Source organism: Ostrea edulis, chromosome 3, assembly GCF_947568905.1.
Source record: "Ostrea edulis chromosome 3, xbOstEdul1.1, whole genome shotgun sequence".
NCBI lineage: Eukaryota > Metazoa > Mollusca > Bivalvia > Ostreida > Ostreidae > Ostrea > Ostrea edulis.
The window spans coordinates 40,968,969-40,990,035 of record NC_079166.1 but is presented as its reverse complement, the minus strand read 5'-3'; the positions used below and the strand labels follow the sequence as shown (position 1 = coordinate 40,990,035).

General features: G+C 33.0%; 1 protein-coding gene and 1 long non-coding RNA gene across 2 annotated transcripts; one reads left to right on the top strand and one right to left on the bottom strand.

The window, feature by feature from the left end:
* Positions 1-6,079: 6,079 nt before the first annotated feature.
* Positions 6,080-7,097, bottom strand: LOC125673181 (uncharacterized). Its single transcript, XR_007369294.2, has 2 exons — positions 6,820-7,097; positions 6,080-6,493 (listed from the first exon to the last, which is right to left on the bottom strand). It is a non-coding gene; the product is annotated as an uncharacterized LOC125673181 (long non-coding RNA).
* Positions 7,098-11,244: 4,147 nt separating this feature from the next.
* LOC130053455 (pancreatic triacylglycerol lipase-like) lies at positions 11,245-18,895 on the top strand. Its single transcript, XM_056160730.1, has 5 exons — positions 11,245-11,506; positions 15,081-15,300; positions 16,084-16,185; positions 18,368-18,481; positions 18,566-18,895. Exons 1-5 carry the CDS (start codon positions 11,249-11,251, stop codon positions 18,802-18,804), a joined length of 933 nt encoding a protein of 310 aa, XP_056016705.1. The 5' UTR covers positions 11,245-11,248; the 3' UTR covers positions 18,805-18,895.
* Positions 18,896-21,067: the final 2,172 nt, after the last annotated feature.

Here is a 21,067-nt window from a genome sequence, read left to right as displayed (position 1 = left end):
TCGCACGAGTCTCCGTCTTTCGTCCAAATAAATCAAGATATACCGAAATAAATATACCATAATTAGTAATATTAGTAACAGGTAATAGTAATAGGGATGTAGGTATGTATATACATGAAAAATAACTAAAATATATACAGAAAAGAATTAGAGTAGGGTCGCCAAAGAAAATTTTGATAATAGAGTGCCACTAGTTATTACTTTGTTAATCATAAATTATAAAATTATGCCAGACAACAACTTTGAGATCGTCATCAGGCAAGAATTTTGAGGTCGTCGTCAGGTGCTACACCTCAGACCCTGTACCATGTTTCTGTAACTGGATCCAGCTCGTAGCACGACATGGCTCCATATTTTTTATTCGATAGTATGTATTATGTGTATAAAACTGAAGACGCATAATGTAATAAATGGTGAGTTAGTACTTATGTTAAAATTGTATGACAGATAAAATATCAACCATAAGAAGTGGTATACTTAATTACATAACATATAGATTTAATTAATTAATGAAAATACAGAATAGGTGCAAAATCACAAATCGCATACATCCAACAAGCTTAGATATATTAAGTATAATAGTATGCAGTAGGCCTGCATACATACAAACTGCGACATTGCATCTAAATGTTTGTCATAAAAAGAGAAGTTTACAAAATAGATACGTATAATAACATACCTGAATTTTATGTATATTTGCATCTACATGTACTTATAATATACCTGGATTTGATGTATAGCTGCATCTATACTTTAACTACATGTTTATATAAACTAAAACGAGAAAAACACAAAGTTGAAAGAAAGCTTGAACTTCTGTATTAAACTTGCAATCCAAATTGTAATATTCAATTAAAATGTAGAAACTCGAAATTTTGAATAATTATTGTACAGCTAGCATTTGGGGTAGTAAAATTTATTTCACCTGCCAATTTTTAAGCTCTCGCTTGCCCTATGGACTGTAATAAAAAAAAAGTTAATCGCAAAGTCTGTTTACCTACCATGACGTCATCTCGAATCAATTCATTCATGTAGGTGATATAAGTTAAAATACGAAAATAAACTGTTAAATATGAAGTTGAGGGTTATGATATATATGTACTCTATTATCTATATATCTTCTCTATTGTGTATTTTATTTTATAAATAGAATTTATACATATACATTCACTATTACTACACATTTTAACAGCTTAATAATAGAAATTCAGAGATATATGGATATATTTAATAATTGATATTCTTAATCCTCGACAGAGAGAGAGAGAGAGAGAGAGAGAGAGAGAGAGAGAGAGAGAGAGAGAGAGAGAGAGAGAGAGAGAAGGGGGGTGTCTGCATCTTATTGTTTTAAACATATGTAATTCAACAACTTATAAAGAATTATGATGAATTGTATATTCAACCTAAACTACTGTTTAAGCATGTAAACTTAATCACGAATTCGTTTATAGTGAAAAACGGTCAATGTGTATTGAATGTCTTTATTAATCGATGTGACAGAGAAAATTCGGTTTAAGCTGAAACTCTGAATGTGATCTCCTTTCCGCCCAGAGAGTCTTGCATTACATTGCGTTTTCTAAGTTCGTCTCTAAACGCAGTGAGGTCCCACGAACCGTAATCCGCCATTGTTACTAAATATTCAACAACTTTCTAATCTAAACGTGTCCTTCCGACGCTCTCTTAAAATTGAGGTTAGAAACGCCTTGGACGTCAACGGATCGTGCGGCACCTGTAATCAAGGGCGAGTAATTTAAAGTTTTATTTGCCATTGTTCATACACATGCAATCAAGATGACCATTTTAGTCCCATCCTGGTACTAAAAACCCAGCCCTGCAATCATTAACTTCACAGTTTTGGCAAAGAGCTACATGCTCCTTCTGCAGATCTATGTTTTCTGTAGTTTCAATAGCAATGATGTTATTTTTAAAAATGCTGTGCACATCAAGATCATATACTAAGTTTATCTTCGCCCTGGAGTTAGGATCTCTACCTCGGGGTCATGAAAAATAAACTTTTGGTAGAAACCTTTCTGCTGTACATGACTATGCATTTATTTTTTGTCTTACATATGATGGTTACAGAGAGGATAAGTTTGAAAATAAATCAATTTTGGCAGTTTTTCCCCTTTCCCATGAGCTTCGTGTTACAGGAGTCTTCAAATTTACAATTTATGTAACCCTTGTCGCAACGATGCTTCATATCAAATATGAAAACAATAAGAATGGTAGTTATCAAGAGGAAGTTAAAAATTATAAATTGTTAACGCACGATTGACGACGCACGACGACGGATGCAGACCAATAGCAGTTAGGTCACCTTGATGACTCAGGTGACCCCAAAACTTGAAATCGTTCTCTAAAATTTCCTAATTTATGTCGAAATAAACAAGCACTGTATCTGCTCTAATCAGCAATTATCTAATAATTAAGGAAGGAAATACAAAAAAGCCATAATGTACTTAACTAGCTATACACGGCTGCCTTTCTAAAGTCACAAGGTCTGGGCACATCTTACAAAAGAACTAACAACTAAAGACCAGCTTTACATATTGAAAGTTTCACGTTTATTGCAAGGCTATTCATTCCAATACAAAACAATAAAACAGTAATGTTAAAAATGAAGATTCCCAAAAGTTTTAATTGATTCATATATTCTAAGAATTGTGTAATACATTTAAGACTTGTAACTTTGTCGTAAATTGTTTTGTAGAACTGGTCCCTGGACTCCCCAAACTAAACATTACTGTCTCTCTAATATTCATTAACTACACAATGTTGATCAAGAGTCTATAATGTTCACAAATCTGGACTACACTAACTAAAGGAAAATGTCTCTAATGTTTGAATAAACTGAACCTTATTATTTATACACAACTCTCATTATATGATATTCACAAGGTCTGAACTGCAGTACCTATACAATATTTGCACTCCATTAAGGGACCGGTCAATATTTATTGGGGAGTTGGTACCGGTGCAAAATGGGATGGGACACATATTTTGGTGGGGATTACATACTAATAGAACTCCAAGTTATTTTGTTTTCAACACTGATAAGACATCAATATTTTTATTGCAAATGTATCAATGAAAAAACTACTTAGAAAACGTATTTCAAAACTTTTGATTGATATTCCAGAATTTATCTATCTTACAAACAAAAATGTTTAATTCTATGCATGCTTTATTTCATGTCTAAGTCGACAATTTGCAATAAAATACCTGACCTTTGAAAATGTTTAATATCTTAACATGTAATTAGATATTTCAAAATAATTACATTGTATTCAGTTGTGAATGCAAGGTGAAGATAACGAACAGTGATCAATCTCATAACTCCTACAAGCAATACAAATTAGATAGTTGGGCAAACACGGACCCCTGGACACACCAGAGGTGGGATCAGGTGCCTAGGAGGAGTAAGCATCCCCTGTTGACCGGTCACACCCGCCGTGAGCCCCATATCCTGATCAGATAAACGGAGTTATCCGCAGTCAAAATATTGCAATAACTTAAATATAAGTATTGCATTGAGTTTGAATTTCAATCATAGAAAATAAAAGTGATATATCATGTTAGTCATAACTGAAGGATACTGACCAGAATTTAAGAGCCATTCTCTGTAAGCATCAAAATTTTTATTATAGGGGTGGAAAGGTACCCTCTCCGATTTTGTTGAAATTTGGCATATAGTGATTATTTGATACCCTCTCATAGAATTTGGTATCAAAACTCGAAATTGAGGTACTGTTGCCATGGTAACAAGAACACTGTGAAAACAGCTCCCAAGATGCTTAAAAATGCTCGATTTTGTCCTGTTTTTTGATTAAAATTAATTTTACTGATGTACAAATTTCTCTATTGCTCGCTTAAAGATTAGGTTCAGCATAATGGATTCTTAATAAAACATCAATAAATCAATATTGGATTACCTATTGTTCCTGAGGTTGAAAAATCAATATTTTAGTATTTTGACTAATTTTGAAAAAAATCATTTTTAAACCCATTTTATGATATCATTTACAAGAATACACAACAACACACATCAATGAAAGTTATATATGATTTAATTCATCCCATTATGTGTTAAATATTAAAAAAACGACCAATGTCTAATTTTGCTAAATAAAATTATATAGCTTGAAAAATTGGTTGCCATGGTAATATGAAAAATCTCATAATATGAATATATGAGTCAAATTTTAATAATTTATCAATATAATATCCTTAATCTATTGAATTTGACATAGACAATGATAAATATCATAAATGCTCATGTTATGAAATATTTCAGTTGCCATAGCAACCATATTTCAGTATTTTAATACAAGGTTTTAATAAGTAATCTACTATGCTAATTTGTATCAGAAAGCATTACAGGTCTGCTTGTTACCATGTGATAGTGTAAACTCATTGTCATATTATATTTGAACATATAAATTGATGTAAAAGTCTACTTAAATTAGCCATATAAATGATTAATTCTTTTGTTACCATAGCAACCATTATAAGATACATGTATATGGTTCCTTAAGTTTTGAAGAAAAGTGCTGACTATAAAACTGATTTGTGTCAGGAAGCACAAACGTGTGTGCCTATTATTAAGTGAAAGTGTTCTGTCATAATCTTATTAATTGTTATAAAGTACAAATTTAATAATTTCCATGGATTAGTCATAAGTTGGATTAGTTGGTGTAGCAAACATTTAAAAAAATCTTCAAGTCAAAAGGCATTGGTAGAAGATCATTACATTTAAAATGAAAATGATTTTTTTTAATGTGTTTGAATTACTTTGTATTGAATAGAATTTTTACTTTTCACAAGATAAAATTACCTATTTATCTCTAGATAGTTCCTGTAAAAGCATTATATGATTCTGTTTAATCATTTGAATTTAATTATTACAAAGGGAAAAATATGAAGAAAAATGTGTTGCTATGGAAACATCAACCATAATCATTGAAAACAATTTAATGTACATGTACTTCAGAAGATTTATTCTACAATATCATAACTTCATCTTTGCATTCATAGGCTGGTTAAAATATACTAATTAAGAAGGAATTCAATTTGTAGTTTAGTTGCTATAGAAACCTACTTCCATGGAAACATTATGTTGGTGATTTAGATTTCTTTTCATTTACATTTTAAACTACAAATAGTTTACCTACTTATACTCATTTGAGTCAGTTTTGACCAGAGATAGCTAGTCCAAAAGTCCTGTTATGAAAATGTTGATAATCTGACTGTTTTGTCTCCATGGAAACATTAAATAGGAACTGTAGCAGCTACATGTAACTGTAGTATATTAATGATTGGGTATGCATTTTTTTCCCAAACATTTTCTTGACACTGATTTTTATCAGCTACCCACATACATATGTACTAACGATTTCTAAATTGTTTTGTGTGTCAACTAAAGTTGCAAGGTACCAGAAAGATGATGTTACTTAGGTCATAATCTTCTTACACCAGTACACCACCTTTTCATTTCATTTCTTTATTTCTCGATTAATCCAACTTTAGTGGGGAAAAAACAACTGAACATGGATGGCCTTTTGGCTTGTGTCAGTACTTTCTCCATAAGTACAATAGTGCACTTTTCTAATTACTTTGTTGCAAATAATTTCATTCATTTCCATGAATACCAGATTCTGTGATGATGGCATTAAAAAAGATTTGCAATGCAAAATCAATGCCCATTAAAATTCCCAAATCATCCATTGTTTATAACAACACAATTTACAGGGGTGGGGGATTGCTATTGTTAAAAACAGGTTTTGGTTTTGTATCAAAATTATTATATGGGTTTATGTGTCATACATGTAGATGAATGACTTATAAGATGCATGCATTACAAAAAATACTGCCCAACTTCCAATTCGGGGTGGGGTGGGGTATTATTTTGTTTTTAAAAGCAAATTTTGTGTCCATCTTGGTTATATTAAGAATATATGAATTTAAAGTTGTCCTGTTTCTGTCAGACTTATCCTGATTGTTTTCTATTAGATTAAAATTGTACATTTTAAATTGCAGTCTGTGAAGCTCTCAGTCAGTCTAAAAAATAAATTAAACAATCTTCAATCATATGTTCAAGCTTTATCTAAAATGAGTTTGTAAACAATGACTAACACACTATATTTGTTTTTGCATATACAATGTATATCAGTATTTTTCTGTAAACTATGGACATGTACAGTTGCATTGTTCAGTTGAGTACAGTTCCTTCCATGAAAGGGGATGAGACATTCAAAAACAGGTTGTTAGATATTCTCCAACAGTTTCAGCCTCTGTGATTTTCTCAGTTAACACATTCCAGTTGAGCAATCTTTAAACAAGTTTCAGCCATGTTGGATCCACTTAAATTTTAATAACCCACAACTGTGTTGTCATAATGTTGATACCAAGTCTTATACATTCCTCACAGAAAATATTTCTGTCTTAATTTCATTTAGAACATCCAATCTTGAATCTGCACCCCTGACTGTCAGAGCTACAAATGTATATTAACAATAATAAATATTTCGATCTTACTGATTGATAAGTTTAAATAACATCAGAATGAGCAACTGCAAACTTCAAAATGAAATTAAATTGACAGATTTATGAATATTTACAAACGTTAAAGTTAATGTGATAAATCTTATTCACAAACACCTATCGGCACAGGCATTTCCATGTACAAGATTTTGTTTGCAGTTTATATTCAACTGTCAACGGTGAATTGCATATGGAATTGGATAAATCTATATAATATATTTGTTTACTGTCTAGTTATTTTACAAACTCGGGCAAAATGAATGATAGCAAAGTACTTACGGATCTGAATTGTTATGACAACAGCATTGGACACTGTGCGTTTCTTTTTCGGCCAATCTTCTCAAAAGTTTTTGCATACAAGTTCTCCCTGTTGTAATCATGATCGCAGCGTAAATCCACTGATACATCATCATTGAAAGCTACCCATCGAGAGCAGAACGGCCTCCGACAAACACTTAACTATTAAATGTAAAATTCTAGTTGATTTAAAGACTTAAACCAGCTCAAAATATCCAAATCACCGCTCACGAATTTCTACTTTCACTTCAGAAAAGGGACGTAACTTGTTTTGATCATGAATATACTTGGAATACGCATTGCAGGCAAGAGTCGAGGTGATCTAGATTTCGGAAAAACTCGCATATTTTCGCAATAGTGCAAATTTTAAAATCAATTTATTTTCTTAAATGAAATATGACATCTCTAATTGTTTGATATGTTATTCTAGCAGATACGATACACATTTATCAATGTAAGAACAATCCACCAGTGGTTGTGTTTTTGCACAATATTGAAACAATTTTCTCTCATTTTCAATGGGATTTTGGGGGTATTTGAGGGCATATATTTCATGTTAAGATGTTGCAGCAAATTAATTTTATTTTTAAAAATTACACACAACATATCTTAATTAAATAGCAATGGAAATTAAATGAAAAATGAATATACACATTTTTATAAAGAAAAATACAATATTTACTGAGGGGCACGTCTTTTCAAAAATTGGATGTCTTGTTGCCATGGAAACACGAGTCAAAGCCCATTTTTAAAGGTGTCATGATTAAAGGACTGAAGTATGTATACTTTGTGTAAAATTTCGTCAAAATCTTTGTCGGTCGTTTTCCACATGTTTTGATGCTCACAGAGAATGGCTCTTAAAGTCTAAACACATTTTTCATAATTTGATAGATGATACTGATCATGCGATGTGAAAAACACTTGTATGTACATGAGACAACAATTCAATAAAACAACAATTTTCAAATTTTCAAAAAAATGCAATGTGTACCACTTTAAACAACAATTTTACAAAAGAAAAAATGAGTTAAAAATAACGAGATTTGTAATTTCACTAAAAACAATACTGTGTGTGATCTGTAACAACAATGAAACAATTACACATATATTCATTCATTAGATAGGACACACACACTTTTTTTTATTACACATCTGATATAGGACAGCTAATATGGAATGCATCGGTTCCAAACCTCCCACCCTTAACAAATATTGACCAGTCTCTAATTATATAAGACTGTCTTTTTAAAAATATTCTTTGTCGCGTACATTTGAAGAAGAGTATCAACGGATCTATTTTCTGTTTTGTGGGTATCCTTTATTTACAATATACTTTAAAATACTTTACAAACTCTACTGAAGTACAATTATTTCTGTGTGGAAAATAACAAAAAGGGCATTGTTGGCACGTGTAAACTATCTTTCTCATGTTCCAAAAACAAACATGCATGCACGCATATTATCTCAAAATGCCATCTCTACATAGTTGACAAGTTCAGTATTGATAAGAAATAATATTGTACTATGGTACCTTAACAGTTGTCATCAAGTAAATAATGTACTATCACTTTTCATTTGCTTTGTCACTTTAATATTGACTGATGAACATATGGGAATTAAGAAATCAATGGTTTAAAAGTATAAAAACTCCGAATCATCATGAAGTACGCACTGGGATACTGTTTCTGAAGATTGCAACATGGGACAACATTCATCTCATGCTTATCGCTGTCACCACGGAGCCAGTAAGATATTTTATGCTATTATCCTTCTGAATAATACAGTCAATTTCATTGGTTGAGGGCTGGTCACGTGGAGGGAGACAATTCATGATGTCTCCCTCACGCGCAGGGTGACAACTGTGTTGTCGCCCTTTATAACATAATTTCTAATGGCACAAGCGAGAAAGCTCTATCAAAAAATAATTGAAAATATGCAGGATCGTAAATCATAAACTTCAGCGTCAACATTAACGGTCACAAATAACAATCGAAAAGAAATACATTTCCATTCTAATGCAATTTTGCATTTCACTTGATGTTTACGTTTTTCTCTTGAAATACATTACGAAATGTTTACGTTTGACGTTATGTTTTTGCGTCATTCTACTTAGACGTCACAATTGAAAGCTTTCTCTCGTTTAACGTTCTCAAACCTCAATGTTTTGCTTTCGTTAATATATATATCTAATAAATGTATGACATTGAGTGTAAAAAATAATAATGTATGTAGTTGAGGGTAACATTGATTTCACCCCTCGAAAACTATTGAAAAGTTATCAGAATTTTCTGAAGAGAAAGTTATTACGAATATGTTGACGTTTTAAATTAAAAAAAAACCCAGATACATGGTACAAGTCAATAAATGTGTGATAGTTTTTTTAACGTTCACATTCTTCAGGATAATAAAACTATTATGGACTGTTTAGCAGGGAGACATCACAAATTATCATGTCTGAGTAGGGTTATCACCCCTGGGTGCATATTTCTCTGTCATAGCAACGTAATGCAAGACTGCATACACAAAAGTACTATGACGTCACAGTAAGTATCACACCATTGAAAAGTAACGTCGAAGTTGATATTGCGCGAAAAACATTTGAAAAAGGTAAGAATCTAATAATAAAATGAACAATAATCACCCGACCTCGTGGACACATCTTGAAATATGACTATGCGTATAATTAAATATTTGGTAAGTAATGTAGCAAAATTTTAGGACATGTTTCTTCACAAAGAAATTCGCTTCTGGCCTACGTGAACACAACCAAGATTTATTAGAGTAAGTAGTTAATCGTAAATACATCAATATTGTTAAAATCAGTTATTATAACACGTTCTTCGCATTACTTATTACAGACAAAAATGTTCCCTTTTGTTTATTCCAAATGGTACATAAGTATTCAATTTTTTCTTCCATAAATTTTCTCTAAGCGACGATAAATGTTATCTTTGTAAAGTTTTTCAATTCCTATTATAGAATATTCGTCAATACTATGACAATCTATATAGAAATGAATAGCAACAGGGTCATCAGTTTCTCGTCTAATAAATGACAAATTCAAAACATGCATTTGATATAAAGTTACCCCAGTTTCTCCCACATATACAATTTTGTTGCATTTTTTGCAAAACACTCCATAAACTACATTGCTGGATTTACAATTGATATAATTTTTGATATGATATTTGTTACCGTTGCAGTCCTCAAATTGATTATAGTTTTAATGACATATTGACATAAAGTAAACTTTTCAGCACCACACAGCTCGAATAAATTTTCTTTTCTAAAAAATAGATTATTGTGTTTGTTATGTACAAGAATGTCTTTGAACTTTTTGTCTCTTTTAAAACCCACTATGGGCATATCTATAAAAACGTTTTTGAGGCGGTCAGAATTTTCAAGAATTTTTGACGTTATTTCTTAAATCTTATGAACAATGGGAAGCCATATAGAATAATTTATCAGGGTCTCTACAGCCCAGTAGCTAAGTACTTCGTTACTAGCTTGAAAATACGGATGTATATCTAATTGCTCTCTCTCTCTCTCTCTCTCTCTCTCTCTCTCTCTCTCTCTCTCTCTCTATATATATATATATATATATATATAAATTAGTTACATGAGATTCAGACATATAGAAATCACTGAGTAATGAATTAAACTTGTCTGACTTTTAGGTTTAATTTTTCTTTATATAATCAAGCATCAAAATATTACAACTGTTTTAAGCAAAATCTTTTTTTTCAGTCTGTAGTGGAGTTGGCAAACGTGAGTATGAATTTACAAGTTTTATTGTATTTTTTCGCGTAAAATTAAAGTGATGAAATACAATTAGGCACTTGCATACTTTACAGATAGGCTCATCATAATGACTTACTCACGGCTATCAAATTCATGCATAGGTTGTGGAATGATTTCCCTTTTGAATAAAAAAAAACAAATACAGCGGGTGTGACAGGTCAACAGGGTATGCTTACTCCTCCAACGCACCTGATCACACGTCTGGTCCATGTTTGCCCAATTATTATCAATTCCGAATTCTTTGTATGATTTGAAATTTATCCGTGTTCGTAATCTTGCTAAATAGAAACAAATTCCAATGATTTACTAAAATAAATTTGTGCCGTTTCAGGTGGCGACAGCTGCTAAATGACAAGAGAGATCTCAACTGAAGTATTCTTATATTTTTACCTGTTTCCTTTCGACCTTTCAGTAGTATTTCTACTAACCCTTTTGTATAGAATGTGAATATAGTTATATATCTTTCATTCTGTTAATTGATGTCATATTTGATTATAGTTTCCTTAAACAAAATTCAATAATGATTATTAACGTCTTGATTTACGAAAGTCTACTTATTAATGTTGCCATGCCATATACATTGTACATTATTTTTCTTTGCAAATCAGCAATGGTCAGAGCGACCAGTTTATGCTTTGCAATCTTGGCAGTTAAGATGTGTATGAGCAAACGCTTCAATAAACGACCAGAGAGCCCCGAGGAAATGAAGCTGAAAAATGTCTGGTTTGAAGGAGTGGATAAGATATCAGAGAACACTGCCCTACCGAAGAGTTTTGATCGAACCAAAGAGACTGACGTCATTATCCATGGCTACTTGGTGGATACGTCACTTCCGGCTATACGAAACCTTGCAGACACCCTTAGACAGGTAGAAGTATTTCATTTCTTTATTTATCTGTATTCTTTATTTTTTCAAACACTGGTTCGCTATCATAACTAGAACAGGAAGATGTTCACCTGCCGAGTTTTAACTTGTTGAGAACGTCTAAATATCAATTAGTTACTTGTATTTATACCAAATCAAATTGTATTGTATTCATATGAAACCAAAAATGTTTATTTCTAAACAGACATCATGCTTGGATCATAAGATTTATTTCATACAGGTATTGCATATCCATTTCTTAGGAGTATTTTTGTTAGATTTCTTTAATAAGGACAAACAAAATTGATATTACGGTTTCAAGGCCCGCACGTATTCGTTTTGAGGTTGCCGCATTGCCGATTTTATCGAATTTTCAATAAAATAAAAAGTTGGTAATAGACTGTTGTATCTGGGGGGAAATCCACATTCGTTCTAAATTTTCCCGTTTTGCATTTGAAATTCACTTGCAAATCAAATCAAATAAAATAATCTTTATTTGAAGTCAGACATCGTTACAACAAAAGAGCTATTTACCGACTAGACTTGCATGTTTATGACTTCCGATTCACAGCCCAGTGTATCAATTTCATTCATATTTACTAATAAAGAGTAAAGGTAGAAAACTTCCTACCCCAATTCATAAACAGGGATCTGTAATATTACCTCCAAGTAAATGAAAATTGTAAAACCGCCTACACTTTCACTTAGCACAGTCACTTTAACCAGTGTAACTAATACATAGATTGACTTCATTATTACAAGAAAGGTGGAGATAACGAACAGTGGTCAATCTCATAACTCCTATAAGCAATACAAAATAAAGTTGGGCAAACACGGATCCCGGGATATACCAGAAGTGGGATCAGGTTCCTAGGAGGAGTAAGCATCCCCTGTTGACCGGTCACACCCGCCGTGAGTCCTATATCTTGATCAGGTACATTGTAAGCGGAGGTATCCGTAGTCAAAATCAGTGTGACAAGAACGGTCTAACAATCGGCACGAAGCACGTCAGACAGCATTTGACCCAATGATAGGTTGTATTGGCAAACTAGTTCGTTATAATGACCATAGAATTTTCGAAATGCTGACTTTAAACGAGACTGTTGGAACCCCTGCACTATAAACTTGTTTGTCAGTAGCCTGCTTCGATTTAAAAACTTACCATACGCAGAGCAAATTCTTGCGTAACGAATCAGTTGAGAGATATAAACACCATATGGAGGTGATAACGGAATATTACTACATAAATAGGGAAATTTGACGATGGAGAATTGAAATAATCCCGTTTGTCATACAGTTGAGTTGTCAGTTTGCCGTTGATATCTACTTTCAATAAAATATGAAAGTATGAAGGAGAACTGGATGACTCTGTGGTGTCCTTTATTTGAAGTTCACTGGAATATATTAAATCGACATATGAATGAACATTAATCGCCAAATACCTACGTTAATGTGGTTTAAATAAAAATATACATAATAAGGACTGTGTACCTTGATAAAGTCTTGTTATCAGCATAATGTATGTACTATATTGAATTCTTATTGATGAAAATTTATATTTGAGCCTCTAAATTGTTTTGGGTCCTTCATCATTTTTGGGCACCTGTCAAAATGGCTGTGATAGTGAGTGTGCCGAAGGTTTTACAATTTCAGTAACTTGAAGTTATTGTGGAACTCAATTTACGAATTGGGGTAAGACATTCCACTTAAAAATTATATTTAATGTTCCACATTCTTATTTCTTCTTGCAATGCACAAACATTCTGTTTAGTGGTACAATATAATGAAGATTGTGCGAATATATTAGAATACAGAATAGAATTTTCAATCACGTGATTGATTGGTTGGATTTTTTCCCACGGCGACCTTAGATACCCTATATTTAGAGCTATACACCTTAACTCTTTAGTCATAGTAAATCCGAATCGAAGGAATATAACACGGCCTATGTTCCGAATGAATAATTTATAGTCAGTTATGTATTTGTTACATACATGTTCTGCAGTCTCCAGTTCAGATGACCTTGCCTAAAATTTTGTTGTTGGTGGCCCAGATAAGGAAAGTCTACTGTGTTCATGATTCAATTACATAACTTTTACATTTATAGTTTCTTTTCCAACAAGTTCGAGATTAAACAAATGCCTCAATCATCTATTTTGTTGTTTATGAAAATGTGAAAAGGCCTTCCCTTATCTGTTTTTGCGAAAATTGGCCTCTCTGAACCAGATAATTGATTTTATGTGTTCTAATGAATTCCTTAATGGTTAGCGATGATAAATTCAAACACCTGCACATAACTGACTGACAACTTTGCCCACATTTTGTTATTCTAACCCGGGACTTTATCTTCTGTCTCTGTATTAAGCACCGAATTTGAATAGTTTTTTAATATTATTTAAATGCTGCATTCATAGAATAAATTGGTGTGAAATCGTTAAATTAGGTGTAATGTTTTAGTGTGACACCATTTATAAAGTTACACTGTAGCACAAATTACCGTCTTACATGCAGGAACAGTCCTCTGCTAAACAGTTCCAACAAATTCATATAAGACAACCAACGTACCTTCCAATTTAAAACATGAAACATCGAACATTTTATCCGATTTGCATGTAGAACATAAATTCATATGCAATGATTTTGTGTTCAGAAAAGCGTCTTCTGGTAATTCTATTTTGGAAATACGTAGGAGATTTGCCACATTTTTTTAAAGGTTCCTTTTTGACATCTCGATCAAAATGCAGAGAGAAATTACCCTACCAATTGACCGACTTCACAATTTCTAAAATAAGAGTCACAGTACAGTATTGTTAAAATGAACCATATCTTATGTCCCGTAATGGGTCTATCCGTCTGTTTCTCTGTCCGCAAAAACTATATCCGTGGTCATCATTTTTGAATGGATCTTGATAGTGCTCTCATATTTTGAAAAGACCTTTTGTTTAGTAGCAAATTATTGTTAACCTCTTGCCCTTGGCGTTTGACCTACTTTTGAAAAATTTACCTTAGCCATAACATTTGAATGGTAAGTGATAGGGTTTTCATATATTTCATATGGGTACGATAATTATTTTTGCTGTCATATGCGGACATCAGTGTTTCACAAATACATTTTGTTCCCATTTCAGTTGAGAAGATAAGTGACGAATACATTTTCAGATTTATGATACTCACAAACTCGGCCGTGTATATGCTTGTTTTAATATATGCAAACTAAATGTCCTTTTAGTATCAAAATTCTACCGTTGAATTTTCGTTGACTCTAATGCAATAACTCACAAAATATGAAGTTTGGGGATTAAAAGGTCAAGCCAATAATCAGTAATGTTTATAACGCTTTCATATTTTTTTTTATTCAATTGTAAGTTTGCAAGCAAACACTTTTCAGTTTTTCGATATACCAATGCCGAAAAATTTCGGGGGGTTGAATTTTGGAGATACTAAGCTGCGTTTGTTATATGATTTTAAAATGAACCTTTTTTATTTCAATTTTGATCTCGGCCAGTCTTTAACATATGTTAGCATCATTAGCCATAAAGAAAAAAAAACCCAGATGATAAAGATCGATTATTTTCAGAGGAAACACAATGTTTTGCTGATTGACTGGGCCTTGGGAGCGGGAGTGAACTACGCTCAATCCGCCTCTAACGTTCAAACTGTCGGGGCTTACGTCTATAGATTCCTGGAAAAGAACAAGATTCCGTTGGACAAGGTTCATATCATCGGTCAAGGCTTGGGAGCACACGCTGCTGCAGAGGCAGGGGAACATTCCAAGGGAAAGATCGGTCGTATTACAGGTAGGTATTAAAGTCTGGTCCTAGCATCTAAGACATGTGCATCTTTTCTCCTTTGAATTAACTATACATCCTTTCATTTATGATCAAAGTGATTTCTTATCTATATAGTTTTCAACCTTGTTAGCTTTAGAAGAGGATTCGAAGAGCAAATCAAAGTACACATAGTTGCGAAAAAATTCCGTCAACCTCCGAAAAATAGATCAAACATGTCTTTGCAATGACAGAATATAATGCATCACTTTAATCCGAAATTTCAAGCCTTTGTTTTCACTGTTTCTTTAGCTTTAACAATTCACTATACCCCATACCTTTTCTCAGTAGTTGTAAGGGTCATTTAGTTTGTTAAAAGTGTTACCTTCACAAACACAAAACAAAGTGTTACCTTCACAAATACAAAAGGAAGTGTTACATGTACCTTCACAAACACAAACCAACTTGTTCCCTTCACAAACACAAAACAAAGTGTTACCTTCACAAACACAAAACAACGTGTTACCTTCACAAACACAAAGCAAAGTGTTTCCTTCACAAACACACAACGAAGTGTTACCTCCACAAACACAAAATGAACTATTACCTTCACAAACACAAAACAAACTATTTGCCCAGTGTAAATTGTGAATGTTCCGTTTCATAGGTAAGCTCAGATTATTTCAGTAAATTACTAACTACATCATGAAGATAATGCATATTGTCCAAATTTGTAACAAATTAACCGAATTTTATTGTTAACATACTTTTATGAAATTCAATCAATCTTAAATGTTCGGTTTTTTATTTCAGGTTTAGACCCAGCCAGTCCGTTATTTGAAACTTCAAAGTTTGCAATCAACAAAGAAAGCGCCCAATTTGTAGACATCATTCACACGGATGCGCGACCGTTTGGTGAGAACATAATGCTCGTTCATTTCCTAGTTGACTTGCGTGAATATGGCAGAAATATTAAACGTTTTAAAAATTTTGCTGATCTATAGAAAACTTTTGGATACGATAATTCTGTGGTTTTATAAATTGAATAGCAATGACTTATCAAATATAAAACTCACAGAAAATTAGACCATATACTAGTGTTTCCGAATATCCTTAAAAGTGGTCGTTAATTTATCATAAAATATTGTATAGATAATGTACTTCGTTTTCTGATATAGTATATTAAATGAGTAATGCTACTTGGTTATGTGCACTGAATTTAAACTTTGTTATATGATTACATACTTTCTTTGGACTAAACGTTTTCTAAACAATTTTGTTTCTTAGTAATATATTTGCCTATGATTGGTTTAAATTGACATTATTTCTACTTTACAAAAAATCCTGTTTTCTTCTGGGAAAAAGTCCCTCTGACGCTCTTTTGGTGTATGTTGTATATGTCTCATCTCAGCACATGGTCATTAGATAATTCTAGACACGTTTATCAGATACATCAGTAGAATATCTAATTTCAAATCAATGTCAATTAGTAAATGATCAGTGACATCATGAAATGCAATTAATTTCATATCAATGTCAATTAAGAAATAAACATAACATGCATACATGATCATTCGAGACTCCAAGAAAAATACAAACATTTGTAATTCTATCAAAGAACAAATTCATCGAAAATAAGTTCTTACATTGTATACCCTACAAATTCCCTTTAATTAGTGTCATGTATATCTATTTGACTGCGAATAACTCCGTTTACCTGATCAGGATATAGGCCCCACGGCGGGTGTGACCGGTTAAAAGGGGATGCTTACTCCTCCTAGGCACCTGATCCCACCTCTGGTGTGTCCAGGGGTCCGTGTTTGCCCAATTATCTATTTTGTATTGCTTATAGGAGTTATGAGATTGATCACTGTTCGTTATCTTCACCTTGCATATCGTTATACCAGAAGTATGAATAAAACAAATAAAATATAACACTAGATTACAAAGATAACAAAGTTATTAAGGTTGTGTAAAATGATTTTATTTACGGAAATAGACCCACCAGGTATTCTAAAGCAGGATTTTCCAACAGATATCATAATGACATGTTCTTAAATTACGCAGTGATTTAAAAGGCAAAACATCGGAAGCCCATTAAAATTTGATAATTGATATATTTTATGAGATAATTTTTCATTGAGGCATAATGCTAAAAGGAAAGCTTGTAACTTTCTTTCATAAGGTCCAGGTTTTTTTTTCCAAATGTTACTGACTTTTTTTCAAAAACGGATATTGGTATCCATCATGGAAACTAAAGAAAATTCCCGATTACTACTGTATTAAAGACCCCTGAAATGCAACATCCTGGGTTTTATTTGTTTTTCTTTTTTGTTTGTTTTTGGGGGTTTTTTTTTGCATAAGGTTCACGTCTGTCAGAAACAACTGCAGTAAAATAACGGCCATGTTTTGGACCTTCTAGAGTAGTCACATCTTATTACAAACTGAACACAGTCAAAGCATGTCTTTATCTTTTATCATTTGTAAAGAAATCAGGAATCAGAGCTCTAGAGACATGCCAATTGGCAGGTATATCATGCAATCATATTCATTGAAGAAAATTCAAACATTATGTTATAGAATTAAAATTACATTATTTCTCGAAATGCGCATCTGGTGCATCAAATTTGGTACCGTATAAGTTTTACATTATGAACCCTGGGTCGAGGCCTTTGCTGGTGGACTGTTAGTCCCCGAGGGTCTCTGCAGCCCAGTAGCTAAATACTTCGTTACTAACTTGAAAATACGGATGTATATTTAATTGCTGTGATAAAATTTAGAAATTCATTTAAAAATTAAGGATTATCTCCCTCATGCATAGCTCTTATCCTTGGACGAATTTGGCTCCAGTTTATGGCACTCTAGTTTTCCTTTTAGATCCTAGAAGTTTATTGTTATTTCGATTTTCCAAAATTTCGGCTTGAGCATCACTGAAGACATTATTTGTCGAAATGCACATCTGGTACATCAAAATTGGTACCGTATAAGTGTTACATCACATTAATATTAATAAATATGATCCTATCATGAGTGTGAAGTATAAATACATGTAGATGTCTACTTGATATGATAAGATGTAAACTTCCATTTCATTTAGGTTATGGAATGAAGAAAAGATGCGGCCATCTTGATATCTACGTCAATGGTGGAAGAAGACAACCAGGATGTACCTATAACCCAAAAAACCCTGTTAAGATCCATACTCTAAACAGTAAGAAAGTTCTATATTTCTAAACATCTGATAACAATTGAACGGTCTTTATCTTATTTCATGATAATGTTTCATTCATTCTAGAGGCAACATTCCACAAAGCCTGTGGACATTTGAAAGCTGTAGGATATTACGTGGAGTCGATCTCGGACAAGTGTAAACTCCGAGCCTGTGAATGCACATATATGAAATTTCTTGCGTCTAAATGTAGTCCTAACAAGTGTGTCTTCTGGGGTTATGATGCTAAGAAAGGATCTGAAGGAATGTACTACGGCGTTACCGCCACCGCCTACCCGTACTGTCGAACACACGGTTCCGAGTAGATCCATCAGTATGAAGATCTATAGACCAGACCCATGAAATATTTCCTTAAATCGATGTTTTTTGTTTCTTTAATAAACTATATGCATCAGGCGTTTTCTTTAATGTTTTATTTACTAAGAACGCCATTTTTGCTGCTTCTGTGAACCTGGCAAATTGGTAGTTTTCTCTTTGTGGATTCAAAACTATCCCGTAGAAAAGGTTCAGAAAATCTCAAACTCCTATAAAAATTACCAAAGAGTAGGACCGGCATGGACTCCTGGACACACTAGAAGTGGATTCAGGTGCCTTGGAGGAGTAAATATGCCCTGTTGACCCGCGTAAACCCTCTCTGTTGATCAGGTGAACGGAGTAATCCGTAGTCAAAATATGTGTGTAAAGGGCCAGTTCATTTGAAACACTTCACACAGCATTCGATCATATGACAGCTTGTATTTGCAATTACCATCATAATAACGAACATAACATTTGCGAAACACTTACTTTAAATAAACAGTTGAACCCTACCTAACATAAAATTACGTATAAGTATCCATCATCAACTTATCATTTTCATCCCATGGGTTTATGCAGCAATATTCCATTATCACCAGTATATTGTGGTTCGATACACGAGAAATATGCAGCTCAGTTAAGGCTTCCCGAGAAAAATCCCAGTACTTAGTGATGCATATATGTAGCTGTGCACTTCGCACCATTTGACGTCACAATGGAAAAGTACGTCACGACGTATAGGTTCTTGTAATTGTATCGTGGGGAATATAGCAATTGGTGTCAGACAGAATTTTGCTATATGAAAGGTATTTGTTACTAAAATCGTTAAACGACCATAACATTTGCAACATAATAACTTTAAAAGATACTGTTGAAACCATTGTAAAGGCAACTTATTTGTCAATAGCACGCCTCGATATAAAAACTGATCATATGCAGAACAAACTCTTGCGTATCGAATCAGTTCGTATAATAGAAAAAAGCGAGCTAAGAGTCGTAGAACTTAATTCATTCTGTTTTCCAGGTGATGAGATCTAAGTTTTCTTAGGCCTTGTAGTACTGGCTATTGTTCGTGCTTACAAGGGTTCACTCAGTGAATCAATGAAAAAGTTTATAATGTTGTTTCAGGTGAAAAACACTTTAAATACACATAACACACATGTAATCGAAGATAATCGCTTCCAACATATATTCATGGGAAAAAAGGGACACGTATACCATAAATATTGAAAACTTGTAACGCCCCTGTCCTGAGCACTCAAACAAGGCCGTTGAGTTTGACCGCTATATTAGAATATCTGCTTGCGAATAGTTAGGCCCCTCTTTACATACTGATTTTGACTACGGATTGTTTCGTTTACCTGCTAAAGATATATGGCCCACTGCGGGTGTGACCGGTCGATAGGGTATGCTTACCCCTTCTAGAAGCTTGATCCCACCTCTAATATGTGCAGGGATCCGTGTTTGTACTCCTCTTAATGCTGTATTCCTTATGGGAATCATGAGCTTGGTAACTATTCGTTATCTTCACATTTTCAATAAAGGTAAATATTCATTGTTATATAATAGATGAAATCTGGTAATTGATAACAAGTCTATTTTTTATATTTGGAAGAATCATTCGCTCTTCATAATAAACAATAAGAATGAATATGTGTACATATGAATAATTTTATTTCATATTGTAATAACGTATATTTTTACCCCGATTTGTAATTTTAAAATTACAAATTTTTTTTAAAGAATATCTTTTTAAAAAAAGAATCTTCCTATATACTTCAAGGGGAAATAAATCAAGTGATGATCAAAATTCTGTAAACTCCTGGGGTGGATTAGGCTTATTTCATAAACCCTACAAAATGATAGTTTTATTATAAGAATTGCCCACTTTTTTATTATATATGAAATATGATCGTTATGCATTTCGCAAATCCAGAGATCCGTGCGTGTCCTACACTTAATTTTGTATTCTTTACAGGAGTTATGAGATTGATCACTATATGTTATCTTCACATTTTTATACATTGATTACCTTAAAGGAAATGTTGAAAATCGTTTAACGTCTACTTACTTTTCAGTAGCCTGCTTTGGTTTAGAAAATTATTGTACACAGACCGTGTTATCGCCTATCAAATGAATTGAGAAGCATAAACACCATATGCAGGTGCATCTTCGCAAGCCAAATGTCCGATTCGCTTACTCTCAATTCGAGGAGACTAAGCGAATCAGACACTTGGCTTGCGAAGATGTATACAGGTGATAAAGGATAAT